At 37.1% G+C, this 17,465-nt stretch overlaps 1 protein-coding gene across 2 annotated transcripts in view; it reads left to right on the plus strand.

Moving 5' to 3' along the window:
- Window positions 1-821: 821 nt before the first annotated feature.
- Window positions 822-17,465, plus strand: part of LOC123514589 — a 54,770-nt gene continuing 38,126 nt past the window's right edge. For both annotated transcript variants that reach the window (XM_045272552.1, XM_045272553.1), the window contains exons 1-5: window positions 822-1,056; window positions 4,115-4,249; window positions 12,286-12,380; window positions 14,382-14,553; window positions 16,126-16,276. In XM_045272552.1, the coding sequence (XP_045128487.1) occupies window positions 937-1,056; window positions 4,115-4,249; window positions 12,286-12,380; window positions 14,382-14,553; window positions 16,126-16,276 (673 nt within the window). In that variant the 5' untranslated portion in view covers window positions 822-936. The remainder of the gene's footprint in view (window positions 1,057-4,114; window positions 4,250-12,285; window positions 12,381-14,381; window positions 14,554-16,125; window positions 16,277-17,465) is intronic.

Consider the following 17,465-nt stretch of genomic DNA (forward strand, 5'->3'; position numbering starts at 1 on the left):
GATAAAACAGGAATATCTCTAATTATATTTGTAATTTTCTTAACGAGAGCATGGTCAAGTAATGAAAAGTTTATGAACAATATGCTAAAGTATCACCTTTTTCTTTTAAAATCTGGGACGGAATTTTATTCATAGGTACAACATGGGGGTCATGGAGAGAATGACAAACTACTAGAGGGGGGGGGGTGCTAATAAAATGGTTAAGAACCATTGCTTTACAGAATCCTTGCAAAAGATCCAGAGAACGAAGGGTTAAGAACAGCTGGAAGAGGGAAAAAGACATATATATGGAAGACAGAATGAATTTGAAGAAGTGTGAGAAGCAAGATTAGTAGAGATGACGTAATTAACTCCACGAGTCTAACCGGGAGAAAAAGAGGAAAGATAGCTAAAATAGGACTGAAGGAAACAGAAATGGGGAGATGGAAGAGGAATTAAGTAAGGGGAGGATGCGGAAGAAGAGAATTGTGGGATTAGTTATTCTTGAAACAGAATAGGAGAAACCTGTGAATTTAAGAGAGAGAGAGAGAGAGAGAGAGAGAGAGAGAGAGAGAGAGAGAGAGATTCCTGCTACGTATAGTCCAACATACTTTTGACTAATGACTAGCTTTTAGCCTTTTACGACAGCTAGATTCCAGCCAAGATCGAAGTATAAACTAAAATTATATAATGTTAAGCAACACTTAACAAACAAAATCACAATTTCAATGACCACAACACACTGATAAACAAATAAATAGATAAGATATTAAGCACTTGATGCCTCATTTGGTCATAAGATTACTAAATTGCATCAGCTAGCTCCTAGAAAAACATTTACATACCTGACTCCTGACGTGTGTTATCGCCGAGAGAGAGAGAGAGGGAGAGAGCACAAGAAAGCAGTCAGCCAGTCAGTCCGTTCATGCCTCAGAGTGGTGTAAGGAGCATTGAAACATGTCCGTGGTGGTATACAAGAGGCAGTCCAACATAGATATTATACCAGAGGATGACTACTACACAGAGGTCGCCGCCAGGAAGGAGAGGCCGTATACCTTCACTTTCTTTGACTTGCCCGTAAGATCGTGTGTGTTCACCTGTTTTAAGTATTTGTTGTAACTTGAGTGTATTGAATGTAATTGTTAATTCCTTTATGTATCTATATATTCCTTTAATTTTTTTGTAGTTTTTTTTCTAATTTTCGCATCGTCTATCTTTCATTCTTTCCATCTTCACCTTCTTTGACCTGCACTGTGTCTTTTTGTTTCGTATTCTGCCATTCCTTCCTTGCATGTTAGAGTTTTGTCATCTTCTTGTCTTATGTTTCTCATTCATTCCAGCACTCCATCTCTTCATTTCCATATTTGTAGTTCATTATTAATATTTTTTATGCTTACCGTTGCAAAACCAGTAGCTATAATGGATGTTATTATTTGCCTTCTCTGTTGGTGATGCAGTACACCATATAAATGTTGTGCAGCATCAATTTTGGAGATTTTGGTAACACTCCTTTTTTTTTTTTTCCCTTAATAGTGTAAGTACTAATCTCAGAATAAGTACTTATTTACAATATTTTCAATATAGGATAATGAGAAAATAAAGACTGGTAACATTAGATTTACCTTAGCATAGTTTAGGGCTACTCAACTATTATAAGCAAAGGTCCAGTTAGACAAGTCCTAATGTATGCATAGGTCCGGAAACTTTTATTACATGAAATAAAGAAAATAATTAAAACAACCATCTCAGAACAGAATAGTAAACCATATGATTCTTATTAATTTCATATTCACTGTTTGTTTTATTTATACTAATTTAGAAAACGTGGAAATAAAAAAAAGTATTGAATTTTGTAGCTAAAATGTAACAAGACGGATTTTTTTCTCAAAAAAAAAACAAAACTTGAAATGGAGAATTTTCAAATGAAATTTTTTAGATGTGTTTGCTGTTTTATGTTAAGGTACTTTAAGTAGTAAAAAATACCTTTTTCAAAACATAACATTATAATGATTATATGAATTTTTCCTATTAGAAAATAAAACGAAGAATTTACAAATGAAAAAAATTAACACTACAGCAAGACTTTAGTGAGAAAAATGACACTTCTTGTTTCTTGTTAGCTCCCTAAATCTCGGTACTAATTTAGTAACAGCATTCGTAAACTAAATACCGTACGTATGTTCTCTATAGATACCTAACTTACAGTCAGTCGAGGAAATACACTTGCAAGAAACCATCACCAGGACCTTCATGCTATTTTACTAGATTTTTCTCTTCCTTGGGCCTGGGGTCCAACTACAACACTCAGAAGGTCCGGATCCGGACCGCGGGCCGCCAGTTGAATACCCCTGGCATAGTGTTTTAGGAGTCTGGTTAATGACATCAATACTCATACAGAGAAGTGAAGGTGTTAATGTAACCCTAATGTCACACTTTGGAAACTAATACTAATGTAAAATAAGAGAATATTAAAACTCTTAGAGTTATTGGGAAATACAGATTCATTGTAGCATAATATTTTAGATGTGTTTGATTAATAACATCAGCAGAGGAGTTGAAAGTGTTAATATGTTTTATATAAAAAATTTACAAAGATGGTGATATATATATATATATATATATATATATATATATATATATATATATATATATATATATATATATATATATATATATATATATATATATATATATATATATATATATATATATATATATATATATATATATATATATATATATATATATATATTTTAGAAATTTAAGACAAGATACATGGAAGTATTTCATCATTGAAAAAAGATAAGGAAATTAAAAGAATATTTACAATTTTGTGAAGCAAAAAGGATAGAGATTTTACCATGATTTTAAGGAACAAAGTTGAAGTTACAGAGTGATTCATTATAATCAGCCTTATTATAAGAAATAGCAAATAGAAATTGGTACAAAATATTTCTTGTGTAACTTTACCTTAAGAAATAAGGAGGATATTATTATTGGCAACAGGAAGTAAAGAGAAGGTTGCATCATACTATTTCATCATTGTAAGAAACAAGGATATAGAGACATCAGTTGACTCATAATGAATCACAGGTGGTGTGGATGTTGGTTGGCATTCTTAAAAACAGGACAGTGGAAGATTGTTCCACACTATCTCATCATTTTAAGAAATGGGGAGAGGGGGGCACTCAGTTGACCCTTTATTAATTGCAGAGGAGATCAATCATCCTTGATTATACTACCACAACAAAAAACATATACATATGGGTAATTGAGGAAGTAAAATAAGCTGCCTGAGAGGAGCATGAATAATTGGAAGATGCATTACTCTTGTGTCTGGTATATGAGTGAATGAGTGCAGTATGGGAAATTACTGTTGTATAATCAGGAGACAGTACTAAATCAGCTGACATGACCCTGGGTAAATGTGTAAAATGAATCATTAGAAAGCATATATGTGTCCTTTACTTTTAGTTGTAGTACTCAGACCATGATGTCACGTCAGTACCCATCTGGCAACATATAGAGATGGAGCAGATGTGACATCTGAGAAAGACAGAAATATGTCACATAAACACTGGTGGTCTGTTATGAAAATAAGAAATAAAAGAAGATACCTTGCTGGAGACAAAATGTAATGTTTAGTTTGCAAATTTAAGGTTTTCTTTTCCTGACATTTGTGATGAGGGCAAAATTACATAGTCCTGAAGTATTCACAAAGACAAGCAGGCAGATTGATATACTTATCTCTTTTCAATGTCAGCTGCAATGGAAAGTGACAAAAGAATATTATAATTGGCAAATTAGATAAAAAGTATTTATTGCCTTTGAGTTACTACATATGTATAGGTAGATAGGTAGCCTGACAGACTTGTCTCTCACTTGGTGTTAAGTGCCTTAGGAGGAAAAGAAAAAGAACATTGCAATTCCCAGATCAGATGAATGGTACTGCCAGATAAATAGATAGGTCAAATTTCCATGATATGGGTTCATCTTATCTTTGTACATATAATGTTTTGTTGCAACCATTAACTCTCTTTTGACTCGACATGATGATCATGCAGTAAGGATGATTGAATACATAACAAGTGTATCAAATATTGTGATCTATCTTCTTATTTCCCATCACCAACAGGACCCTATCTGTGTGGAAATCATCTCTCGGCTCAGTCTGCGAGACACCAGAGCCATGGCCCTGACTTGCCGTGCTGGTTGGCAGATCACTCGGGTTCAACTCATGTGGAGGAAGAAGCTGTGGTTGAGAGCTGGGGTGAGCTGCTCCTGTGTTATTTAGTCATAAAAGTCAAGTAAGATACCACACATCTTTCCTCTGTGTTTAAGGGGAGCGTCCGGATTAGATTGGTGTTGTGATATCTCTGGTAAATATGCATGAAACACTCTGCTTTTTATGCTGTGAAGTATTGGGAACATGTACATCAATATTAGACATTCATCCCCATTCTAGTCCCCAACCCTGCCATGCAATTACAATTTCAACTAAAACTTAAAAGTGTTATTCTGGCGTTATTATTTGCTGCATGACCTTCATTTTCCTGTGGCAAAGATACGTTATAATACAAAACATTTCTACGTCATTAGATTTTTTTATATCATCTTTCATTTTTCTTTTATTATTATTATTTTTTTTTTTTTTTTTTTTGACCAAAAATATCAGTATAAAATTCCAGGTGACATACATAAAAAATAGCTACGTGAATTGAAAGAAGAAGTATTCCTCTCCTTTTCAGTTTTTGTTTCATTGAAGTCAGGCTAAAATTTGCCTCAAAATAGATTTTAGAAGGGGAATAACTTATGTTTTGAGATATGGGCCGATAAAGTTTATTGATCGATCTCAATCCCGTTATAACACACTAGAAAGTTTTTTTCAGGTTTACTATATGTTCTTTTTTATTATCTACAATCTCATAATACAATTAGATGTATATGGTGCTCCTAGTCCCCCTCCTGCCAATGATATGTTGGTCCTGAAGAGGCTTTTCTTCCGACGTCCAGCTCTCACTTTTTCTGGTTGTGATGTGTTCTTGAAGTTGCATGTTATGCAGTGCATAGTTATAGTGTTCTCGTATACATCAGGCTCGAAACTGTAGTCAAAGGCAGGATCTGGGCATGAATAACGAGAGGAAACAAGATTTTTCAGCCTCTTTTTGGTCAGCATGACAAGCTCGTCGTCATTTTCCACATCTTCATTTCCTTTCTCGGTATTTTGTAGAAGAGCTCCTCTAATTGTGAGTAATGAGGCCTTTTCTTCTTCATTTCCTTGTCTTTGTTCTGCTTAGATGTGGTGGGCTGTGGTGTGGCGGTGGTGAGTGTGGTGGTGGTGGGTGATGTGAGGATGTGTACCGGAACAGCATTTGAGGTGTCAGGTTCAACATGCTCTTTATTCTTTGCGCTCCATACTCATATTCCAGGCGTCCTTACTCTGCTTATTCCTCATAGACACCCGTCCCATGGTTGGCAATAGGTGAAAATCAGGATGCAGTAAATATATTACGTGATGTTTAGCAGAGTGAAGGGCGGGTAGCGAGGGACGCTGCAACAACCTCTTAAGGCGGCGTCCCACTAGCACTTTTCCGTCTTCTTTTTCCGTCAATTTTCTGACGACTGTCAACTTTTGCAGACGGTGGCCGTCACACACAAGCTTGCTTCCGCCTTTGCCGCGCTTGTCGATTGTAAACAAACATGGCTCCTCATTCACCCCAGCAAGCCGCGGCTTTTTTGCACCTTATACTCGTAATGTAATCAGCTGTTCTGTGATCCCAAAGGCAACGGTGACCTCTAATACTCTCTATGAGAAATTCGTCAGTGTGTTTTGTCCACTGCTCATCTTGGCCAGCTACTTGGAAGTTGCCTTGGAAATATTCAAAGGCATCGCACATTTGCACTCCCCTGGAAATGTACACAAACAACTGAGGAACTTTTCATTGCTAGGCTAGAAGAAAAAAAAAATGTATACAATCATATATTCACCAACTCATTTAAATTTCTTGTCATGATAATAGCATTCTTCCGTTTAACAAAAAAATATTTTTCTAATAAAACTGTTGATTAGAAACCATAGTTCTTATTTTGACTAAAAATTGCCGCTAGACGAAAACGATGCGTTCCGTCTGACTCAAGACGACGGAAAGAGTTGACGGAAGAGTAAAAAGACGGCGGAAAAAGTGCTAGTGTGACGCCGCCTTTACTGTGATAGCTTTCCCCCTACTGAGTCTTGCTCAAGGAATATGCAGAGAGGAAGTTGTGGTGTGGGTTAAAGTTTGGAGGACAGCGACGGTGCTGCCATCTTTTAGAAACGAGTACTCTCATAGAAAATATTTTAAGGAGTAACTTAAGAAGATTTCTCCCATGCTTCCTCACCCCACTCCCTATTTTTCCCTGCTTTCTCTCGTGGTTATGAACTTATAAGGCAAATAAAACACACACACACACACACACACACACACACACACACACGGTCCGGTAGCTCAGTGGTTAGAGCGCTGGCTTCACAAGCCAGATGACCGGGGTTCGATTCCCCGGCCGGGTGGAGATATTTGGGTGTGTCTCCTTTCACGTGTAGCCCCTGTTCACCTAGCAGTGAGTAGGTACGGGATGTAAATCGAGGAGTTGTGACCTTGTTGTCCCGGTGTGTGGTGTGTGCCTGGTCTCAGACCTATCTCAAGATCGGAAATAATGAGCTCTGAGCTCGTTCCGTAGGGTAACGTCTGGCTGTCTCGTCAGAGACTGCAGCAGATCAAACAGTGAACACACACACACACACACACACACACACACACACACACACACACACACACACACACACATATATATATATATATATATATATATATATATATATATATATATATATATATATATATATATATATGAGGCGCCCCAAGCCTATTTGTCGTAACCCCGTCAATCCTACTTTCGAGTAAAACGCGCTCAAAGTTAAACACTGAAAACGCGCATGAAATCGGTCAGAATATATAAGTATTATACATCAAGTGAAAGATCTCGGGTAGTTCTGGTTAGTAATGGTGGTTTTCAATAGTAAATCCGAAAATCTCGGGTTCATTTCCGTAGATTTTTTATCATATATCCGTAGCGGTAATTTTTTTTTTTTTTTTGCGTGAAATGGTTTCTAAGGTGCTAGTTTAAGAATACATGTTAAAATTAAAAGTGTGTGAAGATTTCATGATGATAGCTGCAAAACAATTTTTTATTTATTTTTTTCGAGAGAAAAATAATTAATTTATTATTAGCGCAACTTTCATTATCTTTCCAAGTATGTTTCATTTTCTATTATTGTTCAAAAGGGTTGACTAAAGGTAAAAGTATGTATTTATGCATTGTCTTTACCTAAAATACAATCTAAGGCTGGGGAAGTTGAAGGGGTGCTGGTAGAAGCCATAACTTCAGGAAAAGTAGCATAGGTCTTGCCGTGGCGAGTTAAAGGGCGATGCACGTAAGAGGGAGTGGGAGAGAGAGAGTAGAAAAACATGCCTCTCATTGGCTGAGGCACAGCGTGGGTGTGACGTCACGCACTTACACGCTGCTGATTAGCTGGCTGCCAGCAGCTGTGAGCGTGGAGATACGACAGCACCGCTCAGGATGCAACATGTTAGTCTCGACTTTCCCTGTCATGTTTTGGCGCAACTTTGCACCTTGTTTCAGGTGCCCAAATGGTCGAGTTTGGCTTGGCCGACCTTAGCATACGACTTTTTACACCCTTCCCCTACACAGAGCAACCGTTAACTCAGAATCTCAATTTTCCGGGGTTACGACAATATGGCACGGGGCACCTCATTTATATATATAATATATAATATATATATATATATATATATATATATATATATATATATATATATATATATATATATACAGGCAACCCCCGTTTAACGAAGGGGTTACGTTCCTAAAAAACACTTCGTTAAGCAAAACTTCGTTAAGCGAACCGATTATAACAAGTTTAACCCCGATTTGAACTTCCATTGAGAGTAAGCAAAGCGAGAGTGCATCATAGTACAGTAAAAGGTTTAATGAAAGTAAAATTATGAAGTTAAACATTTAGGTAGTTTAATTTAAGTCATTATAATGTACAGTAATGTATGTATGTACGTAACTTTATAATGTTGATGATCTTAACTTTATGAAGGGAGGGAGAGTGAAACGGGAAAGACACTAACCGGCAACCTGTGGAATGTAAACAAAGTGCGCATTATGGTACCGCATACAAAATTTTATGTACCACATTTCCACAAGGCTTTCCATTTTATCCATTGTAGAGTCACGAGTTCAAGTGGTTCTTTAGCTTTCAAGGATGATACTGTCTCACCAGCCTTCTTAATAGAGTCTGCTGACTTGAAAATAGTAGACAGTAGATGGAGTCAAGATGGTGGCCAGCAATGTTATTAGTTTTCTGGCCTCTTTCTTGTCTGTGAATTATACCCAGCTTCACTTCGAGAGTAAGACACTTCCTGGTCTTCTTAGGAATGTTAGCCCACATTGTAGGGCGTTTTGGTGGTAAGTTGAACTAGGGAAGATGAGCTGCTGGTGACGCTGTTATGTTTTGACTGGGGAGTGAGTGGTGTGCGTGATCTTGATCTTGATCTTGATGCTACAGGTGACGCAGAATTTCTTCTGAGTCAGGCCTTTGTATCAGCAGCGCCTGTGTTGTCCACGAGAGGCTTGATCTTGATCTTTATTCTACAGGTGTCTCAGGATTTCTCCTGAGGCAGGCCTTAGTACTAGCAGCTCCTGATGTATTCAAAAGCCTGTCAGCTTGCATGATACGGTGGGGCTTTCAAATTTGGAAAAAATTACCTGGATAAAACTTCGTTAAAGCGAGTTTTGTGTTCGTTAAACGAGCAGATGGTAGTAAAATGAAACCTTCGTTGTAGCGAAATTTCATTGTGTGAACCTTCGTTAAACGGGGGTTGCCTGTATATATATATATATATATATATATATATATATATATATATATATATATATATATATATATATATATATATATATATATATATATATATATATATATATATATATATACATACATACACACACACACTTAACCGAAAACCCAATAGCCGAATTGATCTTGGCGGGAAGGCGGTTTTGGCCAATGAGTGCTCAGATATTCCATGACGTCATGGCAGGGCACGCGATAGCAGGCATCTGAGGTCACAATAATGAAATTTTAGCAGCTTTTCATGGGTGCGCGATAGCAATAAAATGCAATAGCCGAAGTCACGATAGCCGAGGATTGACTGTATATATATAAATCCGTTTTCTGCCCACTTTCGCCTGGACCACACCATACTCCTCACTTGCACCACCTACGTCTGTCTTGTGACCCCTTCTGTCATTGGTGTAGGACCACCCCTGATGCCATGGAACATTTCCTACTTCAATGCCCATGCTTCCACTCTCAACATACTGCACTATGCTCCTGGCTCTCCAGCCTGGCCATCATAACATTGGACATGCCCACCCACTTTCCTGGCGGCTTCAGGCATCCACCCCTCCTGGCAACCTACTGTCCATCGCCTTACTTGTGCCTTCTTGAGGAAGACCGGCCAGCTACCACGCCTGTGATACCCACATAGGACTAACCCAGGGCTCATAAGGATCCATTGGTCTTCATGGCCTCTTTTGGATCCTTATGACCCCTGGGGTAGTCCTGTGTTGGTATCACAGGTGTGGTAGCTGGCTGGTCTTCCTCAAGAAGGCACAAATAAGGCGAAGGACAGCAGGTTGCCAGGAGAGGTGGATGCCTGAGGCCGCCAGGAGGGTGGGCAGGTCGAGTGTTGTGATGGCCAGGGCGGAGAGCCAGGAGCATAGTGCAATATGTTTAGAGTGGAAGTGTGGGCATTGAAGCTGGAAATGTTCCATTGCCTCAGAGGTAGTCCTACACCAAGAGCAAAAGGGGTCACGAGACAGACGAAGGTGGTGCAAGTGACCACTGAGCGTGATGTACCTTGCGCTCCTTCTTGTGACTGACTTACTGTTTGAATCTTGTAACGGTGCTCATCCTCCCCCACTGATGGACCCCCCATCCCTCACCCACTTACTACCTGCGACCTGCGTGCCATCTGTTAGAAGCTAAGCTCCCTAATCAATTCCTCCAGCCCACTCATTGAACCCGTATATCCTAGCGTATAGAATCCTTGGTCTTGCTGGTGCCTTGATTGACACCACTCATAGACTTTCAGTGTTGCCATATCATGTCCACCAAAAAAAGTTAAGATTTTTGCCTTTTCTTCATAGTTTTTGAGGGAAAAAAACTGATTCTGCTGATGTAAACAAATGCACGTGGTTGAGTATGGGACCTTTAAATGGCATTTAAATAGAAACCAGTGCACGTTTCACCATAAAACTTCATGAAATAATAGCTAACGTGTATACCTACCACATATATTTTTTTCACAAAAAACGTTATTTTTCATATTATTTCGGTCTCTAAACCAGACGCCTCCCTGTAACTTTCCTCAGTAGCCTTTTGATCTGTTAAGAATTTAAAATGTTAGGTTTTGTGAAAAGATTGTCAGTTGATCAAAGGACTAAAGAGTAAGAAAAAGCAAAAAAAAATTGTAAATATGCAATTTTTAATCATGAGTGTATTGTCACCTGATTCTGGAAGAAAGTTTGATGAATGATGAGATGAGATAAAGCCAGTTTGACTCATATCCTGTCCATTGTAGCTAAGCAAATAGAAAGTGGAAATATACATAGAGTTGTTTGGGTAAAACTGTACAGCCAAATGAAAAATATTGATAAAAGAAAAATTTTGAACTTATTAGCACCAGAGAGACACCAAAAGTTACCTGAATCATTTGTCTAACTAATCTGTAATTGTCAAACTTCAAAGTTTTGTATAGTTTGAGATATTGTGCAGTTTACAAAAACTCTTTTTTTGTTCGGGTTTCCCCCATAGTAAGGTCAACCCGTACTGCATATAAAGGAAACCCATTATTGATTATCAGCTTATTTTCAACTGGTAAAGCTACTAGAAGGCTAAATAAAATCATTTTAGAAGAAGATGCCTTTCCTTTTAAAGAATACATGTTTCAAAATTCAAGTTATGAGATTAAAAAGTAAACATAGAAATTAACAGTGTGGATGCTGTATGGTATCACCCCATAAAGGTTCATCCACATACCATTTAATTTTTCTTATATTACTAACATTGGACCAAGTTAACTGACCATCACTTTTCTTCACTCGATGTTACGTGTAAAGACATTATTTCACTATTACATCAACTCCCAAAAAGATCCTGACATATTTTTGGTCATGACATGCTATATCATAACACCAAAATAAAACATTAGACACTGAATATATATATATATATATATATATATATATATATATATATATATATATATATATATATATATATATATATATATATATATATATGAAAGTAGAGGATAGAGGTTGTTTACATGGTCACCATTTTGTAGGCCTCTAGTGCCAGTAATCTGCTGACATGGTAAGAAAAAAAAAAATAAATATATATATATATATATATATATATATATATATATATATATATATATATATATATATATATATATATATATATATATATATATATATATATATATATATATATATATATATATATATATATTATTTTTTTTTTATTTTATTTATTTATTTATTTTTTTCTTACCATGTCAGCAGACTACTGGCACTAGAGGCCTACAAAATGGTGACCATGTAAACAACCTCTATATATATATATATATATATATATATATATATATATATATATATATATATATATATATATATATATATATATATATATATATATATATATATATATATATATATATATATATATATATATATATATATATATATATATATATATATATATATATATATATATATATATATATATATATATATATATATATATATATATATATATATATATATATATATATATATATATATATATATATATATATATATATATATATATATATATATATATATATATATATATATATATATATATTTATTTTTTTTTTTTTTTTTTTTATACCATGTCAGCAGACTACTGGCACTAAAGGCCTACAAAATGGTGACCATGTAAACAATCTCTATCCTCTACTTTCCTTGCCATGACATCACAATATAGCTCTAAACATTTTCATCAAGGCAAACAAACAAGTTAACCTTTAGTACTGTGTAACCCCCAACAACCCTACTCTGCCACTCAAAAACCCTCAAGTGTGTAGAGGAAATGTAAGGTATACTGTATTATCCATTCCTTTCCAGGTGATCAACTTGGGATTGTTTGGGCCAACCTTTGAGCCCAATGCCCAGGCTGGCATGCTGGTGCGGGACCCTCTGCTGGTGAACAACAAGATGCTGTGAGTCATCCCTTAAATAAGGTTGCAGCTTTCTTGTTCTAAGTCATTGATAGCTTTGATCATTAGTATCTATAACAGATCAATGCAAAATCAGCCTTAACTTCCATAGAGAATAGTGTTGCATAGTAATTGCTCTTATATGAATGTCATATTTTTCCAAGTAGTATAAGCCTTGGTTGTTACTTTTGTCAGGTCATCAAGAATCAAAGTGAAGTCCCTTATAGAACAGGGAGGCAGTGGCATAGTGGATAAGGTGGTGAGCATGGGATCGGGCAGACGTCCATGCGTAGGTTCAAATCCCACCACATACCGCCTTGAAACTATGCCATTTGTCAAGTGGTTTAAAGTTACCTACATGTCACCATGATACCCAGGTTCTAGGTGGTTACACCAAAGATGCACTTGGGTGGTGATATGGGCTCTATTATGGATACCACTATAAATAAAACTGACTGTGCCCCTAATAGGTGGAAGCTGAATAGCGCTTTGAATACATACTCTTCAAGTATGCCTACAGGCGCTGTAGGCCATAGCATAAAAAAGTTTTAAAAAGGGACAGTCTAGCTTAATATTTGCTCAGGGATGAATGTAACATATTTTCTAAGTATGTTACATCACCAAAGATCAGAGCAAACTCTCATAGAGAACAGTCTCATTTAGAAATTGCTCATAGATTAATGTATCACATATTTTAGGTATCGCCCTGTGATGCCGATGCCCATGGTACTTAATTTCCCAAAGAGGAGATCCCTAAAATACTTAAATTCCATTTGAGAAGGAAAATATTTGCTTTTTTATGTATGCCATCCAACACTAGGAAAGAATAATGATGATGAATTAGGTATATAGTGGTGTTGTAACTGACCCTTGGCAGGCTACCATGTAGAGCTGCTTACCTTTGATATTCCGTTATGTCCTGCAAGGTCAAGGACAACCAAGTGACAAAGGCTAGTGGATTGTTCTTTGGGGCATTCACAAATGCAGCTCAAAACTAACTGCATTTTTTTAATAACATATAAGCAAGCGTAACAACTATAAATAAAAACAAATGTTAAAACAACACAACCACATCAACCTTCTTCGCTGTACTCTACTTAACTCCAACTACAGATTCTTTTGCTTCCTCATGACATTTAGCAACCATCTAACACCAGTAACATTATAACATCACTACACCACTAATTCAGTGGTCACTACATGCAAAGGATCACAAAAATAACTTGAAATAATACAGTATACATCACAAGACCACAAAGCTCCCAGGAAAATACTCTAAATATTACTCACATATAAGACAAGGCTGGGGATGATCCAAGGCTTCATGATGAGAAACTCACACCAAAATGTCTAGTACCAAGTGCTCAAGGTAAGTGCTACCTCCTTCTCTGCCATCCTCACATATCGCTCTGCCTTATATATGCTAATTGTTACATTGTTTTATTTTTGTGTGTGCTGTAACCATTGTTACATTTCAATTCACCACTGGATCACATGTTTCTGATTCACCCTATTTTTCCTTTTTTATCTGAATTCCCTCGGTTACTTTTCATAGCACGTATACGTTTTATTGCCCTTATATTCACCACTGGGTCACGTGCCTCTGATACACCATGTGTTATGTTCTCTAAATTCCAAGTTATTTTTCATAGCACACTGGATTCCCTTGTTACTTCTCTTAGCATGTGTACTTTGTATCGTATTTATTAAACCTTTCAAAGGCATCCGATTAGTGCATCTAAAATTTTTATGATATTCCCTTGGTTCTTGTATACCAGTGTGTTTTTGTTTGTCAGCTATCCCTTTGTCATGGAGCGTTTAGGCTACCATACCAAGATCTTTGTGGAGATCCTTGTTGTTCATCACTGACGTTCTATGGCTAACTAACTCATCTCTGCAGAAGCCTCACCTGCTTTGCGAGAGACCTCACTCACTTCACGACAGTGGTGATGATAATCAAAAGGCTTTTCTTTAATTGGATCTCAAGACCCTTCTGAATTCCAGGTATGAAATGCTTGACCCTGACTCCTGCATTGATGAAAGTGAGGAGGATCTGGACATGGGGCATCTGTTGTCCAAGATGGCCACTCCCAATACATCGATTGGTTTCTCAGATGTCATAGATCACATCCTGAGCATATTCAATGGTGGGAGCCAGCAGACATCTTACTCTGATGTAAGTTGCTGAATTGAATTTGGAGTCACTTTGGTTGGCAGTTTGTGTCTATCAGAGAAGGAAATCAAGGGAGGAAATCCTCTTGCTCTTAGGGCATGGTCATATAACTGTAAGGAAGATAAGAATGTTGTGTAGATGAAATGAAGATGATGCTAAGAATAATGCATAAGTTTGTTAAAGCTGGAATTGAAATTACAGTCTGTCTGAAAAAGGTATTTGAGAGAGAAAACCCTTTGCTCTACACATACAACTGTTCAACCCCATTAAGGAAAATAAGAATGCTGGATAAAATTATGATAAGAGAAATAAAATAAATATATCAATGCTAGTACAGTAATACCTTGAGATATGAGCAGCTTGACATACGAACTTTTTGAGATACAAAACCACAATTTGGTTCATTTTTTTGTTTGAGATATGAGTCATGCTTTGGGATGCTGCTGCTAGTTGGCATATCAGTCCAGCCTCAGCTGAGCTGTTGCCCACATGTTTCCCACGGATCTCGTGCACTGCGATCGTTCTTTTATCATATTCACAATATTTACTTACCTTTTTTTGTTTAAAGAAACTGCAGTTTTTGTTTATTTTTAATGTTTACATGTGAATGGTACCTGCATCCCTTCCTCCCTCCCTCTTCCTTCAAACCTACGCCATTCACCTCTGTTAACTGCAGATGTTTGTCTCTAAGATAAGAATATTAAATAAAACTTTTTTCTTCTATTTTATATATATTTTATGCATTGGAAAACTATGTATGTGTACATAACTGAAAAGGCGAAACAAATTTCTCCCATCTCCGCCTACCTCCTCCACCCACACTTGATCCCCCTGGGTTGGAAAATGTAAGCAAATCTCTGCAGCCTCTATTTCTCTCTCTCTCTCTCTCTCTCTCTCTCTCTCTCTCTCTCTCTCTCTCTCTCTCTCTCTCTCTCTCTCTCTCTCTCTCTCTCTCTCTCTCTCTCTCTCTCTCTCTCCTTTTGGTTATTTAAAACTTCATTTATTCTATAAATAATGTTTACAGGGTTGTCAACGAACTCTTCTGTGATTATTAGAGCAGCCAGTCTCCTGTGGGTGGCTATATTTGTATTCTCCAGCTGATTAACAGTCCAAAGTGAGGGGTGGGGAGCAAGATGCAGCAGGGTAACATCCTGTGGAATGCACCATTGATCTGAGATAGATATACTTAGAAAACCAGTTTATCTATCATATTCTCTTTATTTATGTTTTATTATGTTTTTATATGGTATTTGTTATTTATAAATACCTTTTTCTTACTTAAAAACACGTAACAAAAAATTAGGGTCCTTTTTATTTTAAGAGCTACAATGGATTAATGGTGTTGCAATGGATTTCAATGGAGAAAATTGGTTTGAGATACAGGCTCCATCACGGAATAAATTAAACTCATATCTCAAGGTACCACTGTACTTCATGGAATTGAAATATTAGTCAGAGAATGGTATCAAAGGAGGAAAATCTCTGCTCTAAAAATATGACTCCAATTTTGTCAGGGAAAATAAAGATGATGATAACAAAAATAATTGACAACTAAACCAATACCTTACCTTGCAGCCCTTCACAAGGGGTGAGGGAGCGCCGACCTTCCTTCTCTTTGGAATGCCAGAAACCAAAGTCTCCAAGAAACTCGTCCTCAGCTTCATTGCATCCAAAGGCTCAACCTTTGACACAGTGGGTTTTGTCAAGGGCAAGCCAGGTGGATTAGGTATGGAAGATTTCTCTGTATATCTTCAGATCTTTTGTTTTCTTATACAGATTGCCTTCAATTAATTATTATCCTATTTGACAACTGTTTGGAGATATAGTGACTAATTCCCTCAATGCAATGAAGCTTACCTTAGACGTCATGTTTACATTCTACTTTAGTTGGTACTGAGTGATCCCACATTCTGTGTGAGTCTACCTATAGACCAAGTGTGGGAAACTATGGCCCATGGACCGCATGTGGTCCACCAAAGGAATTCATGCAGTCTGCCGAATGTTAGTAAATTTGAAACAGAAAGTTGCCAAGCAAAGCCAAGTAATATGATAAGCACAAGTGTGTTTATGCAAGGGAGAGTGCTAATCAAAAGGCTACAGACACCAATGACCTTTTGTTTTGTCTGTTTTAAGTACAGGGATTTCTCAATTTATGTGTGTTTAGAATGTGTTTTTGGAATAACATGAAATAAAAAAAAATTAGTAGGCAGTAGTCACCTGCCGCCCGGTGGAATACTCCAGAAGAGGTACTTACGGGGATGTAGGCAGTGCTGCAGACTGAGTGATTCCCCGTGTCCTCTCTTCCCGGTTCCCTTTGTGGTCTCATTTATACAATTGAGCAGCTGCAGCCTGCCCTCTAAAGACAACTTCTACTACTTCCTACACTACACTACAACACCTTACACTTTTACACTCTCTTCAAATCAAAATTTAATAATGGCTTCACCACGCCCTGCCTCGGAGTCCCCTCTGGGAGGGACCATAAATGTCCCCAGGTCGGACTGCCCTCTGCTGTCGACCTTGGGTGTCTTGACACTTCATCTAATACTTTCACTATCAATTTCTGCAACATTCGTGGCCTTCGTTCTAATTTTCAATCTGTGGAACACCACCTCTCCTCTACTAAACCTCATCTTCTCTTCCTAACCGAAACACAGTTGTCTGTGACTACTGACAGCAGCCCTTTTCTGTTCCCTCCTACTTGCTCTATCCTCATTTTCAATCCAAAGCTGGATGTTGCGCATACGTGCGTAACGACACCACTTGCTCTCGTGCCCACAATCTTGAATCTTCAGAATTTTCTACCATCTGGCTAAGACTTCAATGTCACTCTCTAACTAAATTCATCTGTGCTGTATACCTCTCACCTAATTCCTCTGACTATGTAAAATTCTTTGACTATTTGACTTCCAAGG

Source organism: Portunus trituberculatus, chromosome 38, assembly GCF_017591435.1.
Source record: "Portunus trituberculatus isolate SZX2019 chromosome 38, ASM1759143v1, whole genome shotgun sequence".
In the NCBI taxonomy this organism is placed as follows: domain Eukaryota; kingdom Metazoa; phylum Arthropoda; class Malacostraca; order Decapoda; family Portunidae; genus Portunus; species Portunus trituberculatus.